The 26829-nt window shown below is 34.5% G+C and overlaps 1 protein-coding gene across 6 annotated transcripts in view; it reads right to left on the bottom strand.

Moving 5' to 3' along the window:
• BIRC6 (baculoviral IAP repeat containing 6) overlaps positions 1 to 26829 on the bottom strand; it is a 210165-nt gene that overhangs the window by 113208 nt on the left and 70128 nt on the right. For 4 of the 6 annotated variants that reach the window (XR_001918779.1, XM_018055092.1, XM_018055096.1 and 1 more), the window contains 16 exons: positions 26474 to 26571; positions 24709 to 24856; positions 23717 to 23850; positions 19117 to 19263; positions 13193 to 13380; positions 12116 to 12439; positions 11785 to 11884; positions 8829 to 9043; positions 8288 to 8496; positions 7616 to 7962; positions 6730 to 6949; positions 6091 to 6224; positions 5219 to 5356; positions 3261 to 3388; positions 1081 to 1212; positions 32 to 247 (listed from right to left, as the gene is read on the bottom strand). Coding sequence is in view for 5 of the 6 variants with exons in the window: in XM_018055092.1 (XP_017910581.1) it covers positions 32 to 247; positions 1081 to 1212; positions 3261 to 3388; positions 5219 to 5356; positions 6091 to 6224; positions 6730 to 6949; positions 7616 to 7962; positions 8288 to 8496; positions 8829 to 9043; positions 11785 to 11884; positions 12116 to 12439; positions 13193 to 13380; positions 19117 to 19263; positions 23717 to 23850; positions 24709 to 24856; positions 26474 to 26571 (2878 nt within the window). In the remaining variant the exon portion in view is untranslated. The remainder of the gene's footprint in view (positions 1 to 31; positions 248 to 1080; positions 1213 to 3260; positions 3389 to 5218; positions 5357 to 6090; positions 6225 to 6729; positions 6950 to 7615; positions 7963 to 8287; positions 8497 to 8828; positions 9044 to 11784; positions 11885 to 12115; positions 12440 to 13192; positions 13381 to 19116; positions 19264 to 23716; positions 23851 to 24708; positions 24857 to 26473; positions 26572 to 26829) is intronic. The other 2 variants (XM_018055093.1, XM_018055095.1) reach the window with 2 other exon arrangements.

The raw sequence follows: 26829 nt of genomic DNA, 5'->3' as shown, positions 1-26829 counted from the left end.
AATTATAAATTAGGCCTATTACTTTACTTACCTTACAAACAAATAATAAGAGATCTGCATGGCATGTAAAATCCATAGAGAGGAGAAACAGGACAAGTTTCTGGACTACTGAAATACAACGTTCATGGGCCAGAGTAAATGGAAGTGGTTCTATCTCTGGACTTTCTTTTGTTGTTGTAACTTCTGTGTCTAAATTAGAACGAGACCACTCCGCTGTCCGACGAAGCCGAATTAAATCCTTAAAGTGCTATACACAGAAATTTACAATATTTAAATCAATGTTTATTGAATGAAAATTCTTTCAATATGAGTTTATTTCTGAGATGAAAATATACACTCAGAAAACATACAACTTCTAAAGAACAAGATTTTTAGGCAAACCATAAGCTTCAAAAAGTAAGATTATTAAAAACTATACTGACAATATGTACCTTTGTCTATTTTAGAATAATTCATCAGATATCGAATAGAATTTCAGAAAGGAGGAATTCTATAAAAACGCTCTATTAGGGTAAATCTATTATTTTAAATATTACCAAAACACCCTAAACATAATCTTAAAAGGTGAATGGTAAAGAAACCTATACATACAAACTATAGAGTATTAATTCATTTCAAATTTTGCTGGAATAATTGTAATCTCATATTTATAGAAACACAATATGCAAACTTAGTTGCTACTGAAATGCTATCCCCCAAGTTGAAAAACAAAGTCATTATTTTTAAAAAAAACTTTATTTAAAAATCACTGAAATTAACTTTCACTTAGAATGGACACATTAGGAAAACCATACACATCCTAAATCCTTTTATCATCAATTTATTGGAACACAATCCACTTTAAAGAAAATACGCTAGAAAAATACTTTAACTCCACATTAACCATGTATTTCCTTGAGTTAAAGCTATCTTCCCCCACAAAGAAGTACATAGGATAGATTTTTCTGCTGATAAGCAGAATAACATAAAACTTCTTGATCATTAGTAAAGATATTTAACTATTCAAATAATTTAAAATATTAATACTAAATGGAAGAGTAACTTTTCTAAGATAATTACATTAAAAAATAAAGATCATACCTTTGAGGTAGCTTGCTTTAATTTTGCTTGTTCTACAAGAAGTTTATATGATGATCCTTTGTTACTCTGTATTTTTTCCTTTTCCATCTGTTCCACCAAAGCCTTCTGTTTTGCTTTCAATAAGTTAAGTTGCTTTAAAGAAAATGTTAATCTTATAGTTAGCAATGTTAAAAACAACAAAATAAGTTATTGTACTTCTCAGAATCCATACAGCAAACTAATGGAATAAGTAGTTACTGTAAAGTCTAGTTTTAACTATATTGATTTTGTAAAAAATCACCTCCAAAATCCAAATAAAAGATCTCCCCATTTTGTAATTAAGAAGTAACCAATTTCTTATCCATGGAAGAAGAAAAATAAGTGGAATACTTTTTTTATGTAAGCCTCTAATGAGACTGACTGATGGAATGTTTTTAAACAGAGGAACAGAATTATTTTTAAATACACTGGGAAAATATTTTTACTGTACAAGAGTCCTAGCTTGGCTTTTATGGAAATCTCCTTCAAGAGTAGTACATTTTTTGGTATGTCTATGATTCTTATTAATTAAAAATTTTATTATAACTATAAATTCACATGCAGTTATAAAAATAATGCAGAGATCCCTTTTACACTTTACCCAATTTTGCCTAACAATAGTAAAATATCACAACAGAGTAATGATATTATTACAATTCACCTACGTTATTCAGATTTCAATGATGTAAAAAAGCTTCACATCATTTTCTTGCAAAAGGGCCAACGGTTGCCCACAGTGGAAAAACTCAGAAGTAAGTAATTTAGCACTAAGTCATGCTTTTTAAAAAACCCAAAGCTCTTCACAAACTTTCAGACCATACATGTTTTTAAATAAATTCTCATTTCATCTTAAATTAGCTTCCCTGGAGGCTCAGACAGTAAAGAGTCTGCCTGCAGTGCGGGAGACCCAGGTTAGATTCCTGGGTCGGGAAGATCCCCTGGAGAAAGAAATGGCAATCCCACTTCAGTATTCCTGCCTGAAAAATCCCATGGATGGAGGAGCCTGGCAGGCTACAGTCCATGGGGGTCGCAAAGAGTCAGACACTACTGAGAGACTTCACTTTCTTTTCCTTTCATCTTAAATCAGTTATACAAATACTTTTAGGAGACATACAAGGCTCCATACTGGATATTAAATATATATTTCTATACATACTGAAAGACAGAGAGGAAGACGCATTTTGAAATATAACTATAATAAAGTAGTGGCGTATAAGAACCTGACATCAGCTATAAACTCAGGTTAACAAAAGAATCTCAACAGACTACAATAAATATAACGAAAGGGAAAATACAGGATACATGGGGATATTTTATGGGATCCCAATTTAGAAACCAGGAAAGAGCTCCTTGAGGAAGTGAATATGAACTAATTTCTGAAAAGTAAGTTCAATTATCCAAGCAAAATAATAAATTATGTATACTATCATGTAAGAATTGAATTGCCAGTCTATGTCTGACACAGGATATAGCATGCTTGGGGCTGGTGCATGGGGATGACCCAGAGAGATGTTATGGGGAGGGAGGTGGAAGGGGGTTCATGTTTGGGAACGCATGTAAGAATTAAAGATTTAAAAAAAAAATAATAATAATAATAAATTAAATGTTTGGCACGGAGAGAGGAAGGGATAGGGGAATAAGCACATACTAAAATAAATCTTGGATGAGAAGACTGGTTGCAGGTGGTCCAGGAACTCAAAATCAATATGGCTAGACCAAAACTCAAACCTAAAAGTTAGACAGGCAGATGATAGATATGCTAAAGCCACGTTAAACAGTTTTACCATCATTCAAAGATCACCTGGAAACCACTAACAATTTAGAGGTGGAGTGATATGATCAGGTTTGTATCTAAAAGAACCCTCTAGGGACAGCATGAAAAATGAACTGGATTGAGAAAACAAAGGCAGATACGTCTCCTGACTAGGCAAATGAGCTGCACTTAGAATACTAGCATCAGAAATGTGAGGAGGTAGACAGTTTAAAAGAACTTGGCAAAAATCTCTAAACTATGTATTGCTGGCATCTTACATATAAAGTCCATCTCAAAAGTGTCAAATAATTTCCCTAAATTAAGTAGTTCATAAGGTCTGATGGGAAGTCTATCTCATACAATGTCTCAAACACTAAAATAACACAAGCAAAAAAATATCGAAAGTTACCTGTTTATGATGAACTAGCTGCTTTCTTATTTTTCTGGAATATAATCTATCAAGGCTACTGCTGCCTTTGGAAGACCGACTTATGTTCTGGGTGTGCAGATTATTGTTAATAAAACTCCACTGGTTACCTACAGAGCAAGGAAAAGTTGTATTAATAATTATGATAAATGTGATTTTAAAGTACTATTCATACCCAGAAAATATAAAATGATAAATGTGTCAATCACAACAAAGCAGTTTTTGAAAACAATTAAGGAGACCATCGTAAAGAAACTGCTATGAACATGTGATCTTAGAAAAGTTAACCTAGACCCTAAATGACTTTAAGACCAGAGTTCTCTGTTCCTTCAATCTTTACATTAAGGTTAACAGTTTACTTTTTCCACAACTGTTTAAAATTAATCTTTGTACAATACCACTTTGATAAAGTCATTCAAATGTAACAACAACAAAATGCTCACTATTGCCTATTTCAAACTCTATGCTTTTGTGCAGGTATCAAAAGAAAAACAAGGATACTTAATAATCTGATTTAACAACTGCAAAAATAAGACTGAATAGTTAAAAAACCATGCTGTATAGCTCTACTACTCATTCTAGAATGTGTCCAGACTATTCCATACTGGTCATTCGGTTCACTTCAGGCTTAATCCCACATGTCACCAATCCTCAGTCATTTTTTTTCACATCTGCTTAACCTAATGACAGCTTTTCCTGTTCTCTTATTATCCTTTTGTCAAGTCAATTCAAATTCTTCAGGCCTTAAAAAAATGTCTTCCACCTATGTGTTTTCATAATACCTGAATGCTATGAATAAAACTAAGGCTTCACATACTGTCTGTTATATTCCAACTTTACACACAGTTGCATTTGTGTCTTACTTCTAGAGTCTATAAGTGAGTAGTGACCTATAGATATTAAAATACACCACAGTTTAAAAATAAATCCTTGTGCATGAAAAGAATCTCCCACCCTATTCTCAAACAATGTGTATCATACAACTGATTTATGTTTAAAACATTTCAACAGTCCTTTAATAGTATAATCCTAATGGTTTTTCCTATGGTCATGTATAGATGTGAGAGTTGGACTGTGAAGAAGGCTGAGCACTGAAGAATTGATGCGTTTGAACTGTGGTGTTGGAGAAGACTCTTGAGAGTCCCTTGAACTGCAAGGAGATCCAACCAGTCCATTCTGAAGGAGATCAGCCCTGGGATTTCTTTGGAAGGAATGATGCTAAAGCTGAAACTCCAGTACTCTGGCCACCTCATGCAAAGAGTTGACTCATTGGAAAAGACTCTGATGCTGGGAGGGATTGGGGGCAGGAGGAGAAGGGGACGAGAGAGGATGAGATGGCTGGATGGCATCACTGACTCGATGGACGTGAGTCTGAGTGAACTCTGGGAGTTGGTGATGCCTGGCGTGCTGCAATTCATGGGGTCGCAGAGTTGGACACGACTGAGCGACTTAACTGAACTGAATAATTGTTTTTAATTCCAAATTTTATGGAAATTCTTGTCTGTATTTACATATGATATGTAGCTGCTTCATAAAGTCTTGTTAACTTGGAAAACAAGAAGAAAATAATTTATCTTACACTTTGATTTCCTTTCATTTAAGAAATTTTCTGTGCTTCAAGCTTATGGAGACTACAACGGTTTTTTTTCACAAAAACCTAGGAATTTCTGTATCTTGGCATAAAAAATCATTTGCAGTTAATTAACAGAAACATTTTATAACAGTAAATGGAATGACATACTAAATACCATAATATTACAATAACCCTTCACATACTTCCTTCTCATTAACTTCACTTATATCTATGTTATTCCTGGTAAAATTAACTAATATTTTAGACAAATTACATATAGCTGGAATCTCCAGGCCCAAGTCAGTTCTGGAAAAATTGCACAGTCATTCAAAATCCCCACCAGCAGATTATTATAAACTTCTGATACCTGTCATAAACCTCTCCCTGTCTTTACCATTCAAAGGTTTCTTTGCAGCTGCTGCTTCATCTTCTACAGTTGCCACATAATCCAACAACCTGGACACGAGCATAACAACCCAACTGATCATGGGAATATCTAGTACTCCTGTATAGAAATGAAAGGGGGAAAAATAGTCATGTGACCCTAAGAATCCTAATGAAGTCTGGTAAAATAATTATAAAATTAAGATATTTTGTAACTCCAAAATACACCATATAATTATCAACACTAATATTTATTTATAGTAAGCCTCAAAATTAAAACCTGCAGCCACAAATTGAGTAACACATCAAATCTAATGGAAGATTTAACAAATCTTTCATGGTACAAAAACAGATTCATAAATATAATTTGAATCTAACAGGTAATAACGTACAGAAAACAAGGTATAAGAAGCTATTCTTAAAGGGGGCTGAAATTTTTTAAAATGCTCTCAATTTATAACTCATATAGTTTTACACTATGTTTCAGAGTTTTTATTCCAGGAACAATGTTATTGCTCAAATGAAGCTCATTATCAATAAACAGAACAGCACTGCTGCCAAAAAACTTAAACATAAGAGCCTGATTTTAATCATGATACTATAAAAACAACATACACAATAATTTCCAAGTTCAAAATTCACATAAAGAAAAGGTAACACATCGAAAAAGCAGTAACCACGTGACAGTCAATCACATGAAGGCTGGTCATTCTAAAAAGTCTGTATCACAAAAATACCAACAAAATATGCAGGAAAATGAATATTAAAATAAATGTTTCAGACTAGACAGTTTATAAAAAACAGTATTTACAGGAATCTTATGTTTTTACTGAAGAACACTAATTTAAATAATACCTTCTGTCCTCCTATGCATGGGTAACTGTGGCTGAAGAGGTGACAGTAAGTTATCCAACAGATTAAGTAAGCTTTCTAATACTCCACTGTTACTAAGTGATCTCTGACCAATGCAGGAAAGTAACATGAAGACCCTAAAAAAAAAAGATATAAATAAAACACTGAGTATGAATCAATTTAACTCTTCATATTCAAAATAATTCACACTGTAATTTAAGACAGTAATGATAGACTATCTGGTTATTAGTAAGATTTATATCTGGAAGCACAATGTTAAAAATAGCTCTTTTTCAGCTATTTGCTTACATTTTCTAAGTTTATCCACAAGAAATCAGGTAGAAACAACATTACTACAGACTCAAAAAAATACGTTTGACACATATAGCAATAGAATCTGACAGGAAATATTTGTAAACACTAATCAATAAACTCCATAGATTCAGTTAGGAAACTAAAGAATATGGTTCAGTTATATCATGTAGAATCTTCTTCAATATGCCCTTCACTGGGCATTGCTCATACTCTGAAAAGACATGCTTAATTTTTCCACACTCAGTACTCACATACAAAACATTTCCAGTTTGAACACTGTGGGAATAAATCACTAATAACAAATTATTCTGGCATTTTCTGACCTACCTATCCTGTGGAAAGATGAGAAGCTGCTCAGAATTGTACAATTCCTGAAGAACATTGGAAAGAAACTGGCCCCACCATCTTTCACCACCACACAGCTGAACAAGTAGAAGACCAGTATGCAAGCGTATCTTTGGGGTTCCACTGATGCACAGGTGTTTAAAAAGCTCTTCACAGGCCTGGGCATGGAACGTACTCTGCAAAACTGCAGGAACAGAGTGTCCTATTACAAGAAAGAAAACAGTAAAATTTCCTATTTAAGAGTATGCTATAGGATCAAAATCAGCATTCCCAGATAGGCTTTCCTCCTTACCAGCAAAATCTGGTTTATTCATTTTCCTATTTCTTTATTCCTTATATATGGAATTTTAATTGCTAAATATTTGAGGGAAAAATGGCAATTACATCAATTATACTTCTTCTATGTGGAGTTGGGTGAATCAGATAACTCTGTGTGTGTGTGTGTGTGTGTGTAGCTGTGTGTGTGCATGTGTGTGTGTGCGTGTGTGTGTATTTCGGTGCACACAGTCAAAACCATATGTAATGATCAAAAATAGCTCCGGGCTAGAAACTGACAGTTCTGTTAGATTAGCAACTTATTAACAGCTTTCAGTGTTGAATTTTCAAAGATTAATTATTATTTTGCCAGTTAACACAATGATGTGGAACATCAATAGCTGAAACTCAAGAAAAAATTAATCATAGATCTATTTAAGAAAAACAAATTTAAAAACGGGAAAAAAATGAATCAACCTAAAAACACATTTCAAAAACGTATCAGAAAGGATATCAAAATAAACAGTACCCAGTAAATATTAATACATCACAACATACAAAATTGTATCAAATGTATTTCCAGCCTTTTTAAGTACTTAAGGTAAATACAAACCATTGGAAGAATGAAGAAGGCTGAGCAAAGTGTCCAATAAATATCTGATGATGGTACGTAACTGCTCTGTGGAAGACGTCTGAATTAAATCTTTCGGGTCTGATGTTTCACTCAACACCTTCCTACTTGCACCAAGAGCTACTTTGAGCCTCTGCACTGCATTATGAGCCAAATTTAGTTGAAGCTGTAGCTGGATACAGTCCTGATAGGCAGAAAAAACTCGACTGTCCTCCTCGACTGCCTTGTCTGGCTTTCGCAAAAAGTACTGTGCGTTGTTAGCACTGTTGAGAGGAGGAAGATCAATACTTTGCAAAAGAGTTTCCAGTCGATGACAAGCTAAGTTATACCTATTAGAAAAAATAAATGAACAAAATAATTCTTGCAATGTCCTCTTTAAAATACATATACGAATACACACTAAAAATTAAATCTCTAAACAAGTTAACATACAACCATTAGAAAGAATTAATCAATTGGTAAGTAGTAAAAAAAAACAAAACACAATTATTTAATCAAATAATGCATTAAACCTTATAACATGCTAGAGTCCTCCTGCTTTTTGCCCTTCTCTATACACTTATGAAAAGGCATTTCTTGACCAAATATATGCAAGACATTATACAAAATATACAGCTTCAATAAGATTAAAATATACACCAGTTTTCTACTAACCTGCACTGTATATCCTCCTGTAGAGCAACCATCATTGCTAAATGCTGGTCAATTTCTGGTTGGTTTGCAGATTCTCCCTCTCCCCTCAGAGGATCATGCATTAATTTCAGTTCACTCTCCCAAGGCAAGATATAGGTATGACCATAGTAAAATCCTAATGGGATTTTAGCTCTGGCATTTGTACTTCCATAACGTCCAATGACAGTGATCTGAAATGAAAACTTATAAATATATATACCTACGCATCTACAACAATAAAAATGTGAATCATGTATTTTTAAAAAATAATAAATTATAAAAGATACATTTTTTATTAAAGTACAGTTGATCTATAATATTGTGTTCATTTCTGCTGTACAGCAAAGTGATTCACTATACACATACACACTCTTTTTTATATACTTTTCCATTATGGTTTATCACAGGATATTGAGTATGGTTCCCTGTGTTATAAGGATTCTTTTAAATTATGTCTGAATATTTTTCATAACTTATCAGAAACAGAGAGAGTGTACCAATTCATCATCTTGAAGTTCTTTACCTTCATGAATCTGCACACTGGAGGTGGTATCAAATCATGCAGAATTAGTGAATGGGTGCTAATATCAGTTGCCACTACCAATCGCCTCCCATCGACCTCTTCTCCTAATGTCCAAATGTCAATTGACAAGGAGGCCAAGTCTCCACAAGTGGGAATCAATACGTCTGTCAATAGTATTGGCCTGCCAAAATCCAAGGTCACAAATCTCCTTGCCCCTATAAGAGAGAGAGAGCAACAGCTGACATAAAAGACCGCAACAATTAACCACAAGATACACTCAGAAACAATTTGGAACAATTATCTTAAAATATAAAGTCAACTTACTAAACTACAGACAATTAAGAAGTTAAAAATTCTCATTCAAAAATTGTCTAAAACTTCTATCTGTATTAGTTTAAACTCCAAGATTTAAGTTAATATATATATATAAAAATAAGTTACTGTGAAGGTAATCAACTGTACACATAAGCTTATTTTAAAACTTTAAAACCAAAAAAGGTAAATCAGCAAAAACAGAATATAGGTGAACTCAATAAACTACCTATCTGTTCTTCTTTCAGTCATTTGGTCTTTTTTTCCTTCTAATTTCACAACTAAATCTATTAAAGATGCCTAATTTTATTATTTGATTTTGGTTTTCTTAAGTCCTGTGTAACATCTTTTGGAGCTGCATCTTACATTGTAGTTAAGATGTAAAGGAAAAGTATAAGGCTTAAGTCACATGTAGTCATTGCTGCTGCTGCTAAGTTGCCTCAGTCATGTCCGACTCTGTGCGACCCCATAGACAGCAGCCTACCAGGCTCCCCCATCCCTGGGATTCTCCAGGCAAGAACACTGGAGTGGGTTGCCATTTCCTTCTCCAATGCATGAAAGTGAAAAGTGAAAGTGAAGTTGCTCAGTCGTGTCCAACTCTTAGCGACCCCATGGACTGCAGCCCACCAGGCTCCACTGCCCATGGGATTTTCCAGGCAAGAGTACTGGAGTGGGGGGAGGAGTGGGGTGCCACTGCCTTCTCTGCATGTAGTCATTACTACCACACTAAAAAATCTCTTACTGAGGCCCTCCAATGGAGACAGATAAAGCTTCTCTCAAACAGTGCTTCCCTCCCATATTGTCACATCACTGTCTCTTCAGCTCAGTACCAGATGACGCAGAAGGCTTACTATTAAGGGCCACACTGAAGAGGGAGCATGTCTTCTCTGTGTGAGCTCACATTAACAAAAGGCAACAATGATCTGAGAGGAGAGCAGATTTGCATCTCACACACATTTCAGGAATAAAGTCAATTACTGAAACAGTAGGCAGAATCATTCATAAAAATCCTAATTATTTTTCTTCTTTATTGGCTTGGGGGCCAGACAGCAATCTTTCTTGTTACACTATATGGTGAAGGAACCCAACTAAATTTAACTAATAGAACTAGTGATATCTCCACAGAGACGTTTTACGGAAAACCAGGGAGTTATCAGTAATTTTTCCTAAACAGGTAAGACTACTGAATGAAAAACAATTCTCCCCTTTAGGGGGCTAACATGCCATCGCCAACCCCATAGATAAAAAACCAAATCATAGTGTAAACAACTGCTAACACTTCGTTAAGACTGGACGCATAAGACTGGATGATAAATTTCACTCTAAATGCCACAAACACTAATGTTGCTACCAATGAATGGTTAGTTGGGCAGAAAACACCATTAACATTTAAAAAAAAAAACAACCCACTGCAATAAAGCAAATATGGTTCAACTCTTCATATAGTGAAAACTAATACAGTACTCACTATCTTCACATTACTTACCCATGGCTAATTCAAGTCAATGTATGGCAAAAACCACCACAATCCTTAATTAGCCTAATTAGGCTCCAATTATAATAAATAAATTAGTTTAAAAACACACACACAGAAAACAAGGATTTTGTTAAGTTCTGCTACTGCTCAAGCCCAGACATAACCGCTGGTAGAATAAGGGAAACATTTCCTACGGTGTATTAGTAAACATGCTCTAATGCAAAGTACCTATCCCAATCATAGGTCTCTAGCAATATAAGCATGGTAGAGGCCTAAGTAAAATCTTAGTTCTCCAGAGACCATGAAATGTTAATCCTACTCAGTTACTATCATTAGCAGTAACTCTGTCAGCTATTCTCAAAAAAATGGTTCCAAGTTAGAACCATGAGACTAATGCTGCCTTAGAAATACCTCTTTAAGCATAATTTTTAGTGTAATTGGTTTTTTTCCAGTGGTCATGTATGGATGTGAGAGTTGGACTACGAAGAAAGCTGAGCGCCAAAGAATTGATGCTTTTGAACTGTGGTGTTGGAGAAGATTCTTGAGAGTCCTTGGACTGTAAGGAGATCCAACCAGTCCATTCTGAAGGAGATCAGCCCTGGGATTTCTTTGGAGGGAATGATGCTAAAGCTGAAACTCCAGTACTTTGGCCACCTCATGCAAAGAGTTGACTCATTGGAAAAGACTCATGCTGGGAGGGATTGGGGACAGGAGGAGAAGGCGACGACAGAGGATGAGATGGCTGGATGGCATCGCTGACTCGATGGATGTGAGTCTGAGTGAACTCTGGGAGTTGGTGATGGACAGGGAGGCCTGGCGTGCTGCAATTCATGGGGTCACAAAGAGTCGGACATGACTGAGCAACTGAACTGAACTGAACTGAGCAGCTACAATGGAGGCAGATATTTATGCCAACCATAGCCCAAGAGGTGAGATTCTTATACAGATCAAACCCACTGTTTGGACAGAATGAATGCAGCACACTTCCATTCAACTTCATCAGTACAGAGCTTGAGTCTTAATGTAATGCTTACTCTTGGTAAAAAGCACTTTCCCAAGAGCAGATGTGATTTATTTGCACAGGAAAATCAAACTACAGAATACTCTTTTCCAAGAACCAACAGACAAAGCAAAATATATATATATTTTAAGAAAATCAAAGATTACCTGAATGCATTCGCTCTATAATAATGGACTGGTGAGGTGGAGGTTGAAGAAAATGTGAAGCATGAGAAATTGCAAGGGCTAGACCAGAACCAAGAGGATTCTAGAAAAGAAAAAAGTATAACTCTATATTGATATCACTCTCGCTCTATAAAAACTAATAACCATAAAATGAAGTTAGTAAGTCTCATTTCCTGATGCATATTCTGCAATACTTTATAAAGTAATCTAATTTGACATTAACAAGTTAACTGAATTGGCTTCTAAAGTTAGTGTAAAATAAAAATATTTTTAAATGTCTAAGCGAACACCTATTTAAAATATAGTAATTTACCATTCTGGACTTGTTGGAATTTTTGTTATGTGCAGCAAGATTGACTGTTGGGGGATCAATAACTGAGCCTGGGAAAAGCTGTGCAAGTTCGGCATTAATCACAACGGAAACTGCTTCATTGGGTGGGGTGAGTGGTGGAGTCATAAAAAGAGGTGTTGTTTTTGGAGTGGGTGGAATAACATCAGATGGATGAATGAAGAATCCAGGGGCTGCCACTGGGTTGGAAGGCACAGAGCTGTGAACAGGACCTGCTGCGGATGCTGCAGATGCTGCTGCAGCTGCTGCAGCTGTTGTCTGATGTAACTTGGCTTCCAGCTTTGCTTTCTGTAAAAGAAGTAAAAGCAACAAATATAGACTAACCCTGCCTACCTAATCTGCGGGGAACACTATATGGCATATATTATGAAAATAAACATGATTAACTGGATCCTAGTGCAATAAATATGAAATTAAGTAAAAAAATTGACTCAATATGAATGGAATATATTTCCTTAAAAATCTAATATTAAATTTCCTTGAGTATTTGGGCAGTAGGACTTTCTCAAAGCAAAGGTGGAAAAGAAGAACAATTAAACATAAATAAGGAAACAAAATTCTTCTCAAAACAAAAAACTAAGAGGAAGTGGATTCTCACGTTGCCTAACCTGACACAATCTGTCACTAGGAATTGTATAGTCCACAACAAAATCTCCAAAACATCTGCTATTATTACTAAATTTTAATTCACATTCATTTACTGTCTTTAAATGTTGTTTTAGGTTTCACAATCCATAAAAATAGTAACTGTTAACACTTATGTTTGACCAAGAATATTTATAAACAGAATAAAGAATGGATTTTTAAGATTACAAAGAAAATATCAATTATATTCCCCAAGATATGTAATATAAAATGCATTTATATAATTTTTAAAAATTTAAGTATATCACAAAGATGTTACCTCAATTTTTGCAGAAAATGGTTATCTCAGATCGGTCAACCTAATTTCCTTTATGAAAATAACAGTCATTTTTACAGTACTTTTTCAGCTTTTGAAGTTTAGAGACAGCATGAACAAAGAGCCAAATAGTCTCCAACCTGTTGCTGAAGCTTCAAAAGCTGCTGCTGTTTCTCTTGCAGCACCTGTAGCTGTTGCTCGGCTGAAGCCATTGCATGAGAGAGAGACTGCAAAGCTACCTGGGCTGCTGAACTCAGGGCTGTCGAAGCTTCCCCAACTGTCCCAGATGATAGTCCACCTACTGCAGGAGTAACCCCGAAGGAACTCACTGGCATTAAGACAAAGGGGGAAAAACAGTATAAAGAAAAGGCTCACAGAGAAACATGTACAAAAGCACACTACTTCAACACTAAACAACACTTAATTTTCATTTAAAAAATAAAAATCTTGAGAGGAAATCTTAATGGTAAAACTATATTGATAATAATAGAATTCAAGTATAAGGGATCCAAGAATGACTTCTTAATCAAAGAAAATTAGTATACTTTTAAGTTTAAAAATACTTTTAGCCTGAAGACATTTCATTTAATATGGCTAAAATGAAAATACAAAACAATAATCTTACACAGTTTGAGCATGAGAAATAAACTGATTTTTGCTTTACTAAGATTTCCTATAGAAACAACACCTTCTTCTCCCTCCCCTAAGAAGCTAAAAAAAATCCCCAAAACCTTTCAATTATAAGAACATCATTTAACACGATTGATGACACAGATTTCTTCATTTTACAGCATAGCCTAAAAAGAGAATCTGGCCCATATACAATATGTAAAGCAGTGTTTCCTCAGAACACAAACAGAAAGAGAAACATGTCCTATGCACAAATAAGTCTGGCACACATTGCTTTATCCATGAATACTACCATTTTTAAAGATCTATAAAATTACACAAGTTTAAACTATTTTTACTCCCCTTTTGAATGTTATTCAAATATGTAGTATAAAAGAACTTTTTTCCCATTAAATATTTACCAATGTCTGTGTAAAACATTTTGAGAAAAGTTGAGATAAAAATTTCATAAACTCACACAATCTTCAACAAAAGAGGCAAGAACATACATGCAATGGAGAAAAGACAGTCTCTTCAGCAAGTGGTACTGGGAAAGCTGGACAGTCACATGTAAGTCAATGAAGTTAGAACACACCCTCACATCATACACAAAAATAAACTCAAAATGGCTTAAAGAATTCACTATAAGACATAACACCATAAAACTCCCATAAGAGAAAACAGGCAAAACATTCTACAGATAAATAGACATAAGTCACACCAATGTTTTCTTAGGTCAGTCTCCCAAGCAATAGAAATAAAAGCAAAAATCAACAAATGGGACCTAATCAAACTTACAGGCAGAGCAAAGAATACTATAAACAAAACAAAAAGACAGTGTATGGGCTGGGAGAAAATATTTGGGAAAATGCGACCAACAAGGGCTTAATATACAAAATATCGTACAACCCAACAATAAAAAAACAAACAGCCCAACTGAAAGATGGGCAGAAACCTCAATAAAAGAAGACATACACAGGGCCAACAGACACATGAAAAGATGCTCAACACCACTAATTATTAAGAGAAGTGTAAAACAAAACTACAACAAGGTATTGCCTCACACTGGTCAGAATGGCCAAATTAAAAAGTCTACAAGTAATAAATGCTGGAGAGAGGGTGGAGAAAAGGAAACCCACCTATGCTGTTGGTGGGAATGTAAGTTGATACAGCCACTAAGGAAAACAATATGTAGGCTCCTTAAAAAACCAAAAATAGAATTTCCATATGATTCAGCAATCCCACTCCTGGGAATATAACCAGAGAAAGTCTGACTCAAAAAAACATACATGTACCCCAATGTTCACTGCTGCACAATTTATAATAGCCAAATTAAGGAAGCAATCTAAGCGCCCATCAAACATAAATGGATAAAGATGTGCTTATACATATATAATGGAATACTATATGGCCATGAAAAAGAATGAAACAATACCATTTGCAGCAACATGGATAAACTTGGAAATTATTACATTAAGTGAAATAAGTCAAAATGAGAAAGACTCACTTATATGGAGGAAAGAAAACTGCTACAATAATAGGAAATGTAGAAGTTACCCTGTAGAGCTAACCTTAGTGGGAGAACTAGGATTAGAAACAAAGGCCATGTGAAATCAAACATAATGTGAGGCCCAATGCTAAGTCAGGAACTTAACTCATTTAAACTTTGCGATGGCCCATGAGTAGGTAATACTGTTACCCTATTTCACAGGTAATGTATCTAAAACTGAGGGAGGCACACAGAAAAAATTGATATAATATTTTAAATCAACAATATCCCAATAAATATAAATAAGTAAAACTGAGGGAAGTAATTTGCTCATAAATATTTGAAAAGTAGGACAGGGGAGGTAATCTAACAGCATATCTTGACATTTAACAATGAATATGCTATGCCAGAATTCAAATAAACTATTTTTTTAAACTAAGTTATAATCACAAGATAGAAATAACAACAAAACTGTGCATAGCCTCTTACAAAAAAAAATTTCCTCTATTAAAAAAAAAAGGTCACTACACTGAAGCCATCCAATACCTCATATACGATGCACAAATTCAACTATATGAGTTTGGTCAAAAAAGAGCAATCATATAAGCTGTGTGCCCCAAAATAAAATCTACTTGCTCCACTAACTGTTCCACCAAAGCAACAGAAGTTCATTCCAACTCTAGAGGGAAAATTATTAGACTTACTGAAGCATTTATGTTGGCCTTGTACTTTCAGGATAATGTAAATGACTTTCAATATTAACCATGTATACTTTAGCCTTCTACTGACTTTAAAATCTAATGCCCAAATAATATTCAAAGGAAAATGAGCTAAATCACGAGAAACACATAAAAGACAAACAATCCAAGAAAAATGTCATTCTGCTACTACAAAAGCAAAGAAAAAATAAAGAGAAATGAAAATGGGATTGTGAGATAAATTCAAATGAATACTGAACACAAAAATTATAACAATAACCACAAGAATTAAAATAATATAAAATTGAGGTATGAAGTCATACTGCCATATAACTCAGAAAAGTGATTAAATAATGTTCAATATATTTGCACCATATGGGAAAAAAAGTAACTGGATTTCTGGATGTCAAGGATACATGTATATTATGCTCTCTGGAATAACTGCTAAAAATAATAAAAAGAAGAAAAATAGCTCAATAAAAATAGTCACCAAAAAAATGGAAACAAAGGGGAAAAAAGAAACATCTAATAGGCAAGATGAGAAATCTAACAGAATATATAAAATACATGGTAGATTTGAATACAAATATATTAGTAATTATATTAAATGTAAATAAGCTAAATACTCCAATTGAAAGAAACAGGACAAAAAAGGCAAGTACATTCTGCTTATAAAAGACGTATCTAAAGTAAGGAGCTGATGACTGATAGAGAAATATCAAAAGAAGTAATTTTAGAAAAATCAATGCTAGAGAGAGAGAATACCTAACAATAAAAGATTCAATTCATAAGAAAGATACAACCATTCTAAATTTGTATGGTAGCTTAAAAATACATAAAAGAAAAACTGCTGAAACCAAAACAGACAAATCCACAAGTATAATGACAAGAATTTAACATGCTGATCTTATTAACTCAAAAAAAAAAAAAAAGAAACATAAAATAATCAATAAAGAGAATTTGAAGAACACAATTAGCAAACTGTATATCCAAGTGGATATACAGAGTACACTTCACCAAACACAGACTAAACATTATGGGTGAATTTAACAATCATAACATGGAACTTCAACGGCTGACCAAAAAATACATAAATGCAATTCTATACCACACAGACCTTACTCAACCAGTGTTTAGGAACATGTAGCTAAGAAGTCATGAAAGTGAAAGTTAGTTGCTCAGTTGCATCCGACTGTGCAACCAACCAGGCTCTTCAGAACATGGATTTCTCAGACAAGAGAACAACTGGAGTGGGTTGCCATTCCCTTCTCCAGGGGATCTTCCCGACTCAAGGATCGAACCCAGGTCTCCAGCACTGCAGGGCAGATTCTTTACTGTCTGAGCCACCAAGGAAGCTGAGCTAAGAGGTTATACAAAGAAACAAATAAAAAGCTAGAAATGATTACTCTAAAAAAGTTAGGACAATGTTTACCTTCTTCAAAGAGTAAGGGAAAAATAAATTGAAGTGGGCATAAAGAAATCTGTTTACAGAGTACTGGAAATGTTGTTTCTTGACCTAGTAGTCATATGGGCGGTTTGTGTTATGATAAATTCCTTCCCTATACAATTGTCTACTGCACTTTTCTGTATGAGTATTGTATTTCACAATTAACATGTTTCAAAATAAAAGGAGACAGAAATTGAGAGACTACACTCATATGATCACAACTCAGGACTTTGTCTTAAAATTTAATAAAATCCCTCTGCTGGCAACAGTTCTGATCTGAGTGCAATACAAATTCTTATAAAAGCATAGACTATTTTTGGAATGACAAGAAACTAGTCCTATTATTTGTTTTGCAGAAAAAATGGGTAGGAATGTGAAGGAATACTTTTTTCAAATCACCTCTTTTGTTTTAAATTTCACACCTTCTAAAAATATTTCTTATCCAAATATATTAATTTTCTTAAAAAATTAATTTCATGACAGTTCCAAAGAAAAAAAGCCTGATTTAAAAAACTCAAGAGATCTCAGACTCCCTGGTTGTCCTATGGTTAAGATTCTGTGCTTACACTGTAGAGGGCATGGGTTTGATCCCTGGTCGGGGAACTAAGATTCCGCACCCAATCAATCAATAAATCAATAAGTAAAACAAAACTAAATAGTTTTCTGGAAGTTTATTTTCTTGTTATGGCATGTTTCCATACCACACTAAAGGAGTAAGTTTCTATAAAATGACCGTAATAGTCCAAGAAAACAAACATAAATAGATATTGACCCTTCTGGCATCTCCACGTAAAAGAAATATAAAATTTTATTTTAAAATTAAAACTCTCAGCTAGGTAAGTCATGAATTTCACTTAGTGGTTACTTCCACAATTGCAAGAAATATGATTCTGAATAAAAAGACACTCAAACAACTGTTCAGCCCCCTTTAAAACATGCTGCCATTCTGGACTCAAGTGCAAGATTAAATTTTTCATGACTTTCATGACTTCTCAAGCAACTATTTTTACTTTCTGAAGAAACAAAGGGACTCAGTTACAAAAAAACACAGACACAAACAGTAGAAGCCATTTAAGACAATATTCAAAAACACATCTGCGACTATAATACAAATATAAAAACATATTCCAATATTTTTAATTACAAAAACTTCAATTATTTGTGCCCAGACAGAACTGTGTGAATAAACACAGATCTTACAACATAAAGAAAAAAGGAAAAAAGCTGTACAAAGTAAGCAAGTTGTCATCAATCATTCATTTAAAGCATAATCACCACCATAGATTCAAACACACAAATAACAGGTTCATGTATCCAAAGTTGTTTTAAACTAGCTGAAAAAATAGTTTTCCCTCTTCACTCATCTCAAACTTCTCAAAGACACTAACAAATATACTTTTAACTCTAAATGCGAGAAATAACACCATGATGTGAAAACTACACACAAGACTGGCGGACAGTCAATGACTTCTGGAGATGGATAATGAAAATAAAAAGTTTATGGTACTCTTCCCTTTACTTTCATCATGTTTGATATTTTCCAAATTGAAATGTTTCTAAAATTCCACATACATAAAAGCAAAAAGATTTAACATAGGGTTCTAGAAGGTAGGGGGGGAAAGCCATGAATAGAGTTAGAAAAGATATGAAACTACTTATGATTTTTCCTCAGAATCTCCCTCCAACCAATAAGTTTCTACTTCACACAACAGTAAAGGAGTTTTACAGATAATATAAACAGATATGTAAACACTTATATATCACTTTATTGCAACATAAAATATGTAATAAAAAATGTATATAATAAAAGAAGGTACATACCAGTAAACGTACTTGCATCATCCCTTTCTATTCTTGTTCCATCACTAGTTGACACACAAGAAAAGTGCAGAGGTTCAACTTCTAGAAGTCCAGTGAGAGATGTGAAACTACCTTCAGCAGCAGTGCCACTACTAACCTTCCCATTTCCTAATACAAAGCAGAGACAAGTTTGATAAAGAGTGAATTAATCTTAACAAGGCAACAGTCATAGCGAGAATTATAGCCACTACTTCAATTTTAACTACAAAGATGTATAAATGCACAGACCTTACACAGGGCTTCAACAATGGGCATGGTATTAAGAAAACTCACAAACAGGAGGTACTACTAGTCTCCGTACTACAGAAGCAGAGTTGTACAGAAGCAACCATTACCCAGAAGCATACACATTAACAAAAAACTAGAACAAGTGATTTAGATTTTAAACAAGGAACAGAAAACAAAAGAAAAATAAATATTTTAAATGAGGAAAAAATAAGAGAGCTACTTAGATTCAAGCATGCAAAAAAAATCAAAATATATTCTGATATCAAGTGTATAAATGACACTAAATTAAAACTAAAAAAATACTCAAGATATTAGCAAGATTATATTCTAGAATGAGATATGTTGCTTTATAATCATAAAAATAAGTTAGCACATGTAGCAGTAAGAAAAAAAATCAAATGGTCACATCTATGCAAACCATAAAATGACAGAAGACTGGATGGAAGAACACAAAAGAACTAAGAGTGAACACGGTACCAGTGGAGGGAGAGGGAAGTGTCATTTAGTACTTGTCAAATTTTCTAAAATCAGAGTAGTACTTTCAAACAGAATTCTTTATCAGACAAAGTAAAACAGAAAGAGAAGATGGAAAGAATGGAGACACAGAAAAAAACCTGGAGGAATAAATTAAACACAAGACTAAACTGTCAAAACCTCATTCTCCAACATCCATTTGCGCTCAGCCAAGGATCTGATACATGTGTTAAAAAGCAGTAAAAATAATTTACTGAGCACTTATTCAATAGAAGACATAGGAGATACAAGAGAAAAATGACAGGCCCCAGTTGTCATGAAATGCATATTCTATTCAAGGTTACCAGATATGAAACAAATAATTATGCAATTGAACCTTAAAAAAAAAAAAGTGCTACACTTTACTTAGGAGAAGTTCACAGGACAAGTAAGTCAAGGGGAAATCAATCTAAGTGAATGGGCAATAAAATACTTCCATGATGAGGTGAAGAGATTCATGTGAAGAATAGAAGATTTTTACGCATCTACTCCAATGAGGCAGAGGAACCCAGGCAGAAGAAATGACATGAGTAAAATCTCTTCAATAGAAAGGACCACGGCACATTAGAGGAACTGAAAGAAAAATGTGCCTGCTGGAACATTTCTCAATCCTAAAATCTCTCTACACATCATTAAAGTAATTAGAAGAACTCAAAAACTGAGCTTTCCTTTATATTGGTTGTATATATAGAGAGATTTACAAAAGTAGAGATTTTAAGAAGAGACTATATTAAACATTAATTCACATAACAGTAATAAATTAATCTGATTAGAGATAAAATCTTTCATTTTTTGATAAAAATCACTGTCTTCTAAAACAAAAATAAATGAGAAGGGTGGCAAAGTCTTACATTTCTGCAAATTCTTTAATATGTGGCTTATCAAAGGATGTTGGATTTGCCTATCTGGATCCAATCTACGACAGTATGATGCTTTGGCAGAAATATATGAAAAAAAAAAACTCTGACAGAATATACATAGTTAGAAAAGAAAGGAATATTTTAATAAAGTATTAAATATTCAAAAATTTGAAAAGTGCCAGTTTAGAATTAATTGCAATATAGTATCTGAAATCTTGAAAAAGACCTTCTCAAACTCTGCTACAGCAAGATTAGTTGGCCTATCTTATTCTTTTAAGGAGTCTTCTGTCCAAGTATGATGATGACGCATCAACCACTTGGAAAATACTGGTTCAATACTATATACAGATCTTCCAAAAGTTAATACACCTCCTTATACAGTATCAGAAAATGACACTAACTAATATCATAGCCCATCAGAAAAGTCATTATGAATTGAGAAGCTGTCAAGCTCTTTTTGGAGGACAAAAGTTTTCCAAAATTCTAATCTTTGCTTAAAAGTTCTACTTCTAACATTGGCAACAAATAACTATCAATTAGATGGATACTGACACGCTTTTTAAATTCATTTTTGAGAAAATACCTGCCAAATAATCAAATCTGAATGAACACATTTTGTTTCTCATTCTTACAAATAAAAATGGCATTCCATGAAATAAGCAACAAAAGTTTATAGCTATAACAACTACACAAGTTCATTTTCTTGAAACAATCATGGTTCTTCAGTATGCAGCAGAAGTGTTTCATGCACACTTCCCATTTCAAAACAGAATATTTAAAAGATTTGTACTCCTGGGTTCAAAACTGAATAAAATTAGTGATTTTAACTATTTCATCAAAGATATTTCTAAGTAAAACCATCATGCTTCTGACTCTTAAGTGAATGGGGAAGATCATCATGCTTTCACACAATCAGTACAGAAGTCCATGCAGTGAAAAGGGCAGATAGGAAAACAGTAGACCCATGGACTCCCTGAAAGGATTCAGGGACCCTGAGAGAGCCTATGGACAACACTTTGAGAATCACAGGACCACAAAAAGAACACTAACAGGGGAAGGGAAAAAGTCAGATCATACTAGATCATCTACGCTACATTACATACATGGGGCTTCCCCAGTGGTTCAGAGGGTAAAGTGTCTACCTGCAATGCAGGAGACCCAGGTTCAATCCTTGGGTTGGGAAGATCCCTTGGAGAAGGCAATGGCAACCCACTCTAGTACTCTTGCCTGGAAAATCCCATGGAGGAGCCTGGTAGGCTACAGTCCATGAGGTCGCAGAGAGTCGGACACAACTGAGTGACTTCACTTTCACTTTCATGCTACATTACAGACTTTGGATGGTACAATCTTGGAAAGACATGAAAAATATCTTAAGAAGACAGAATAATCAGATCAGGTTTACATTAAAAAATGACTGCAATCATTGCACTGTAAAGTATGAACAGAAGTGAGCCGAGAGCAGATGCAGAATAACCAGTTGGAAAGCAATTTTTTGGTCCAGGTTCCAGACGACTGTGACCTGGACAATAACCTTGTGATTGTGCGAGGTAAGAGAATGGGCAAGCTGTAAATACAGGTCGGTGGGAAATAGATAGGCTCAGATGACAGCCCCGAGGCAGAGGACGAGAAAGAGAAGATACAGTTCACATTTCTGTTCTGCGCCACAGATGCCGTTAACTGAAAAAGGAAATGCTGCAGAAGGTCTGATGGAGAGGAATAAAAAAATGAGACATTCATGTGGAGATGAATAGTCATTCTAAAATGATATGGCTGTTCTTGTGTATTTAGCCAACCCCAGGGGGGGTTTGTTACAGTTTCTCCGTAACAAATTTCATTCTATCCTAAAGTGTACAGGAGGCACCTACAGGTCTAGTTCTAACCCCTCCTCTGAGGTCTACTCATAATTTGACATGCCACTTAGACACACACTGGCATGAGGTAATCAGAGCCTAAGTCATCAAACAGAATAATTTATTAAAAAGCAAGAAGACCAGATGTATAACGTACTCTCTTTCATTAAAAATGCTCATAAACACATGTAGCAAACAAGTCTAAATAGCTAAACACTCTGTTAACAACGGTAACCTAAGAGACTGGAGAGGTTAAAGCTGAGATATTTTGCATTTTATTTCTGTATTCTATTTTTCTCCTTTGCTTTTTTCACAATTCATAACTAAATTTAAACATAACTGAGACTAACCCCCCAAACTTACTTATATTTAACATGGTAATTATCATGTTTACAAGTAAATTTTTTAACATTTTGGTTTACTAGTAACACTTGTAGTAAGTTCAATAAGATGGAAGAAAACAAAAAATAAAGTGATCATTGTTCTAACAAAAACAGAAAAACACCAAATTCTAGCATCTGAAGAGATTATACAAATAGTGTTACACATTCAGTCCTAAAGGCATATTCTTTAGAAGTGCATCCAAGAACACATGTAACACTGTGTACCAAGTTTGCCTCAGGAAAGTATGATAGAAGATGCAGAAAATTATTTTTTCTTTCTGCATCTTTGCTTACTAAAAAAGCATATATTAATTTTATTTTCTTTAATAGAAAATAATACATTCTTTGATTTTACAGACAGCAAAGGCACACCAAATAAAACTGGAAAGACTACAACAAATAAACAAATTTTAGTCTATTAACATAACGTACTACTAACGTAATGAAACACAAAGAAAAGCCATACTAACACACAAAGAAACACTCAAACACAAAGAAAACAAACAAAAAAACTCAAATTTGCAACCCTGTGAAAAAGAACATCAATATTTTTTGATGGGGGAGTTGAGAAACAAAGCAAATAGTTTAATGATTCACAGACACACAAGTTCCAGAAACTTTTAGTTCCCAAAGACAGAATGGAATAACTACAATGTATTACAAATCGATGGTATCTTAAATCCAAGATAATAAATTTAGAAATTCCTTTAATCAAACATTCCACTACCTGAAAGGACATCTGATAAATCAATTTCATCAGACTGGACACCAACGCTGCTGTTGTGCACATTTTTACAGGAAGAGCCACTCATCTCCAGATCAAAGAGGACTGGATCGAACGGTGAGCTGTACAGTCCGTACCTGAAAGGCAAAGCAAAGCCTAGCGATTCTCCTGTCAGTCACCTAATTAGCAAAGCATCTATCTACGCAGCTTTGGGACGTCCCTGGTGGCTCAGACGGTAAAGCGTCTGCCTACAATGTGGGAGACCTGAGTTCAGTCCCTGGGTCAGGAAGATCTCCTGGAGAAGGAAATGGCAAGCCACTCCAGTATTCCTGCCCAGAAAATTCCATGGACGGAGGAGCCTGGTAGGCTAGAGTCCAAGGGGTCGGAAAGAATCGGACACAACTGAGAGACTTCACTTCAAAAGCAGTTTTTACACAGGGCAGAAGGAGACACTAATCACATTTAACTCAAATTCACTGAACTTGAACTGTGTTCCTTGCAAACCTATGCTCCAAAAGATATAGTTCAGAGACTCAATAAATGTGATTTCAATTAAGCTGGTAACTAATGAACCAAGACTGAACCTTCATCAGTAGACTGAATCAAAAAAAGAGGCTTTCAAGCACCCTTCTCTTGCCTGAATGACACTGACTCAGCAGAAGACATAAAGGTTTTCAGTAACATTTCATCAAAATCAAGATTTCTAATCAATAAAGATGATTATAAAAGTGACTGCTTTAAATAACAGAACATGCTACTTCAAAATAACTCAAATCTAACCTTTAGATTCAGCAAGAAACACCTCATAAATAATTTTAATATAATTAGCCCTCCAACTATCATCTTCAGGACTTCCAAAGTTGTTAAAGGGAATTATTCTCAGAGAAAATAGAGGGAAAAAATATCTTAAGCAAATATATATCATAATAATTCTGTGCAAAGGTAGTATCATATCCAGAAAGGCCCATCATTAGTCATTTCATAAGTTAAAATACCTTGTCTGAAGCAAAGCCTCCATTGGTGTTAACCTGTCCTGTAACTGCCTGGACACAGCAGTAAGCAGAGACGCACAGGCAGTGCTGCACCCAGCCAAATCGTCGTCTTTGACATAATTCAGTAAGACAAAATACCAATAGACAGAACCTGAAAACAACAACAGCAAATCAAGGCTTCTTTCCCTCATTTCTCCTTCACAAAGAAAACTTCAAATTTCACATTTATGAGTATGTCCTCTTTTCCTAGTATGATTTTCTGGAAAGAAAATCTGTAAGGGCAGATTACAAAGAAGGACTAACTCCCTGGAAGACTCTAAGAGGATGGTGACAAAGAATCGCATTATATTTTTTGAGAAGTGTACAAAGTCAACCTAGTCATTTAGGTTTTCAATAAAATGAGATGATTCTAAGGGACACTTTAGAATAGCCAGAAAAGTGAAGATGTCAGATCCTTCAAACAATCTTTCCTAAAATACTCTTTCTCTGTATTAAAAATTTCAAAAACAATAGATGGCAATGAGCTACAAATAACATACTTTAGCAAGTGAATGAAGTGTAGTCATTCTATATTGCCAGTTAGATATAGACCAAAGGTGATCTTAAAAGGCGTTCACGACGATGTATTTTAACTCTTTTATAAAACTTGAGTTATCTGAATACTAAGTATACCCCAACCTCTAACACTATCTTCAAGAAATTGTTCTAAACACCAGAAACTATCACAGTGAGTAACTAAGTCCAAAACATTCTCCTCTATGTAACAAAGGAGTTTATAGTTTTAGTCAATATATATTCAAAGTAAATATAAAGGGATTCTTTGTCTTAATTAAGATACTGATAAAATAACCATTTATTGGGCTTCCCAGGTGGCACAGTGGTAAAGTATTTACCTGCCAATGCAGGAGACACAAGAGACACGGGTTCAGTTTCTCAGCTGGGAAGATCCCCTGGAGTAGGAAATGGCAACCCACCCCAGTATTCTTGCCCGGAAAATTCCATGGACAGAGGAGCCTGGCAGGCCACAGTCTGTGAGGTCGCAAAGTGACCATGGGGACCCAACAGTGCAGCAGCAGCAACAGTTTATCAACTAACTTTAAGCAAGGTTTTTTTCTGGTACACCACAAAGGTCAAATTCTTGTGGAATATGAGATAACTTTTTGAATGGATTGGTTATTTATGAAATAAAAGACTGTGAGAAATGTCTTCCAAATAAATAAATAAATAAATAACACTAGGTAAAGGGCAAAGCAGTAGCCCTTCATAGTAAATTCCTACCTGATAACTACATTCATTCTTGAATGGCATTTCCACAGTTTTTAGGTGCTGTAAAAAAAAAAAAACTCACTGGTCCCTTTCAGAAAATTCCAATATGCCACAGACCCTACCATTCATACACAATATGTGTATGGACCATTTAACTAATTTATGACATCTCTCTGGTACTTACAGATGTTTTAGTTTGTAACATCTGATCTACCATCACTAAACAACCAAACAACTCAATTATTTTAAGGAACTCCACAAAATGTATGAATTGAGATGACCTGATTATTTACTTAAATCTCCCACTAACTTTTTCCTAAAAATATTATCAAAAAGAGTATCTGCCTATCCAATCACTATTTAAAACCCCTTAAAAAACAGACAAGCTACAGAGAAAAATAAGACTAATTGAGAAAAAACAAAAGTTACTAAACAATCTCAAACATACTGTGAGATAATTCCTAAAGTTAGAGTTATTTATGACTGAACAAGTTTCACATACCACCAGTTGCTGCTGCAGGTAAAAATGACATATTATCAAGTAAGGCCTTCAACAGAACAGATCCAAATCCAGGTTGACATGGGTCGCACTTGCCATTACTGAAAAAAATTTTAAAAGATAAAGTTTAAATACATTACTCAAGGTAATTAATTCTAAACATGTTGTATTATTCAATCTTTAAATGTGTTCATACAGACTGAAAAAAAACCTGCCTCAAAGCCCTCTAAATGTGCAGAAAGATAGTAGGGACTGACTGTACTAAGGGTCTTTATAACTGTTTTCTTATGCTATAAACCACTCTTTTTTTTAAAACCCAAAAGAGCTAAAAAGCAGGTACAGTCAATACAGACTATTAA

This window comes from Capra hircus, chromosome 11 (assembly GCF_001704415.2).
Source record: "Capra hircus breed San Clemente chromosome 11, ASM170441v1, whole genome shotgun sequence".
NCBI lineage: Eukaryota > Metazoa > Chordata > Mammalia > Artiodactyla > Bovidae > Capra > Capra hircus.
The sequence above is the reverse complement of the archived record's forward strand: the minus strand, read 5'-3'. Positions and strand labels throughout refer to the sequence as shown.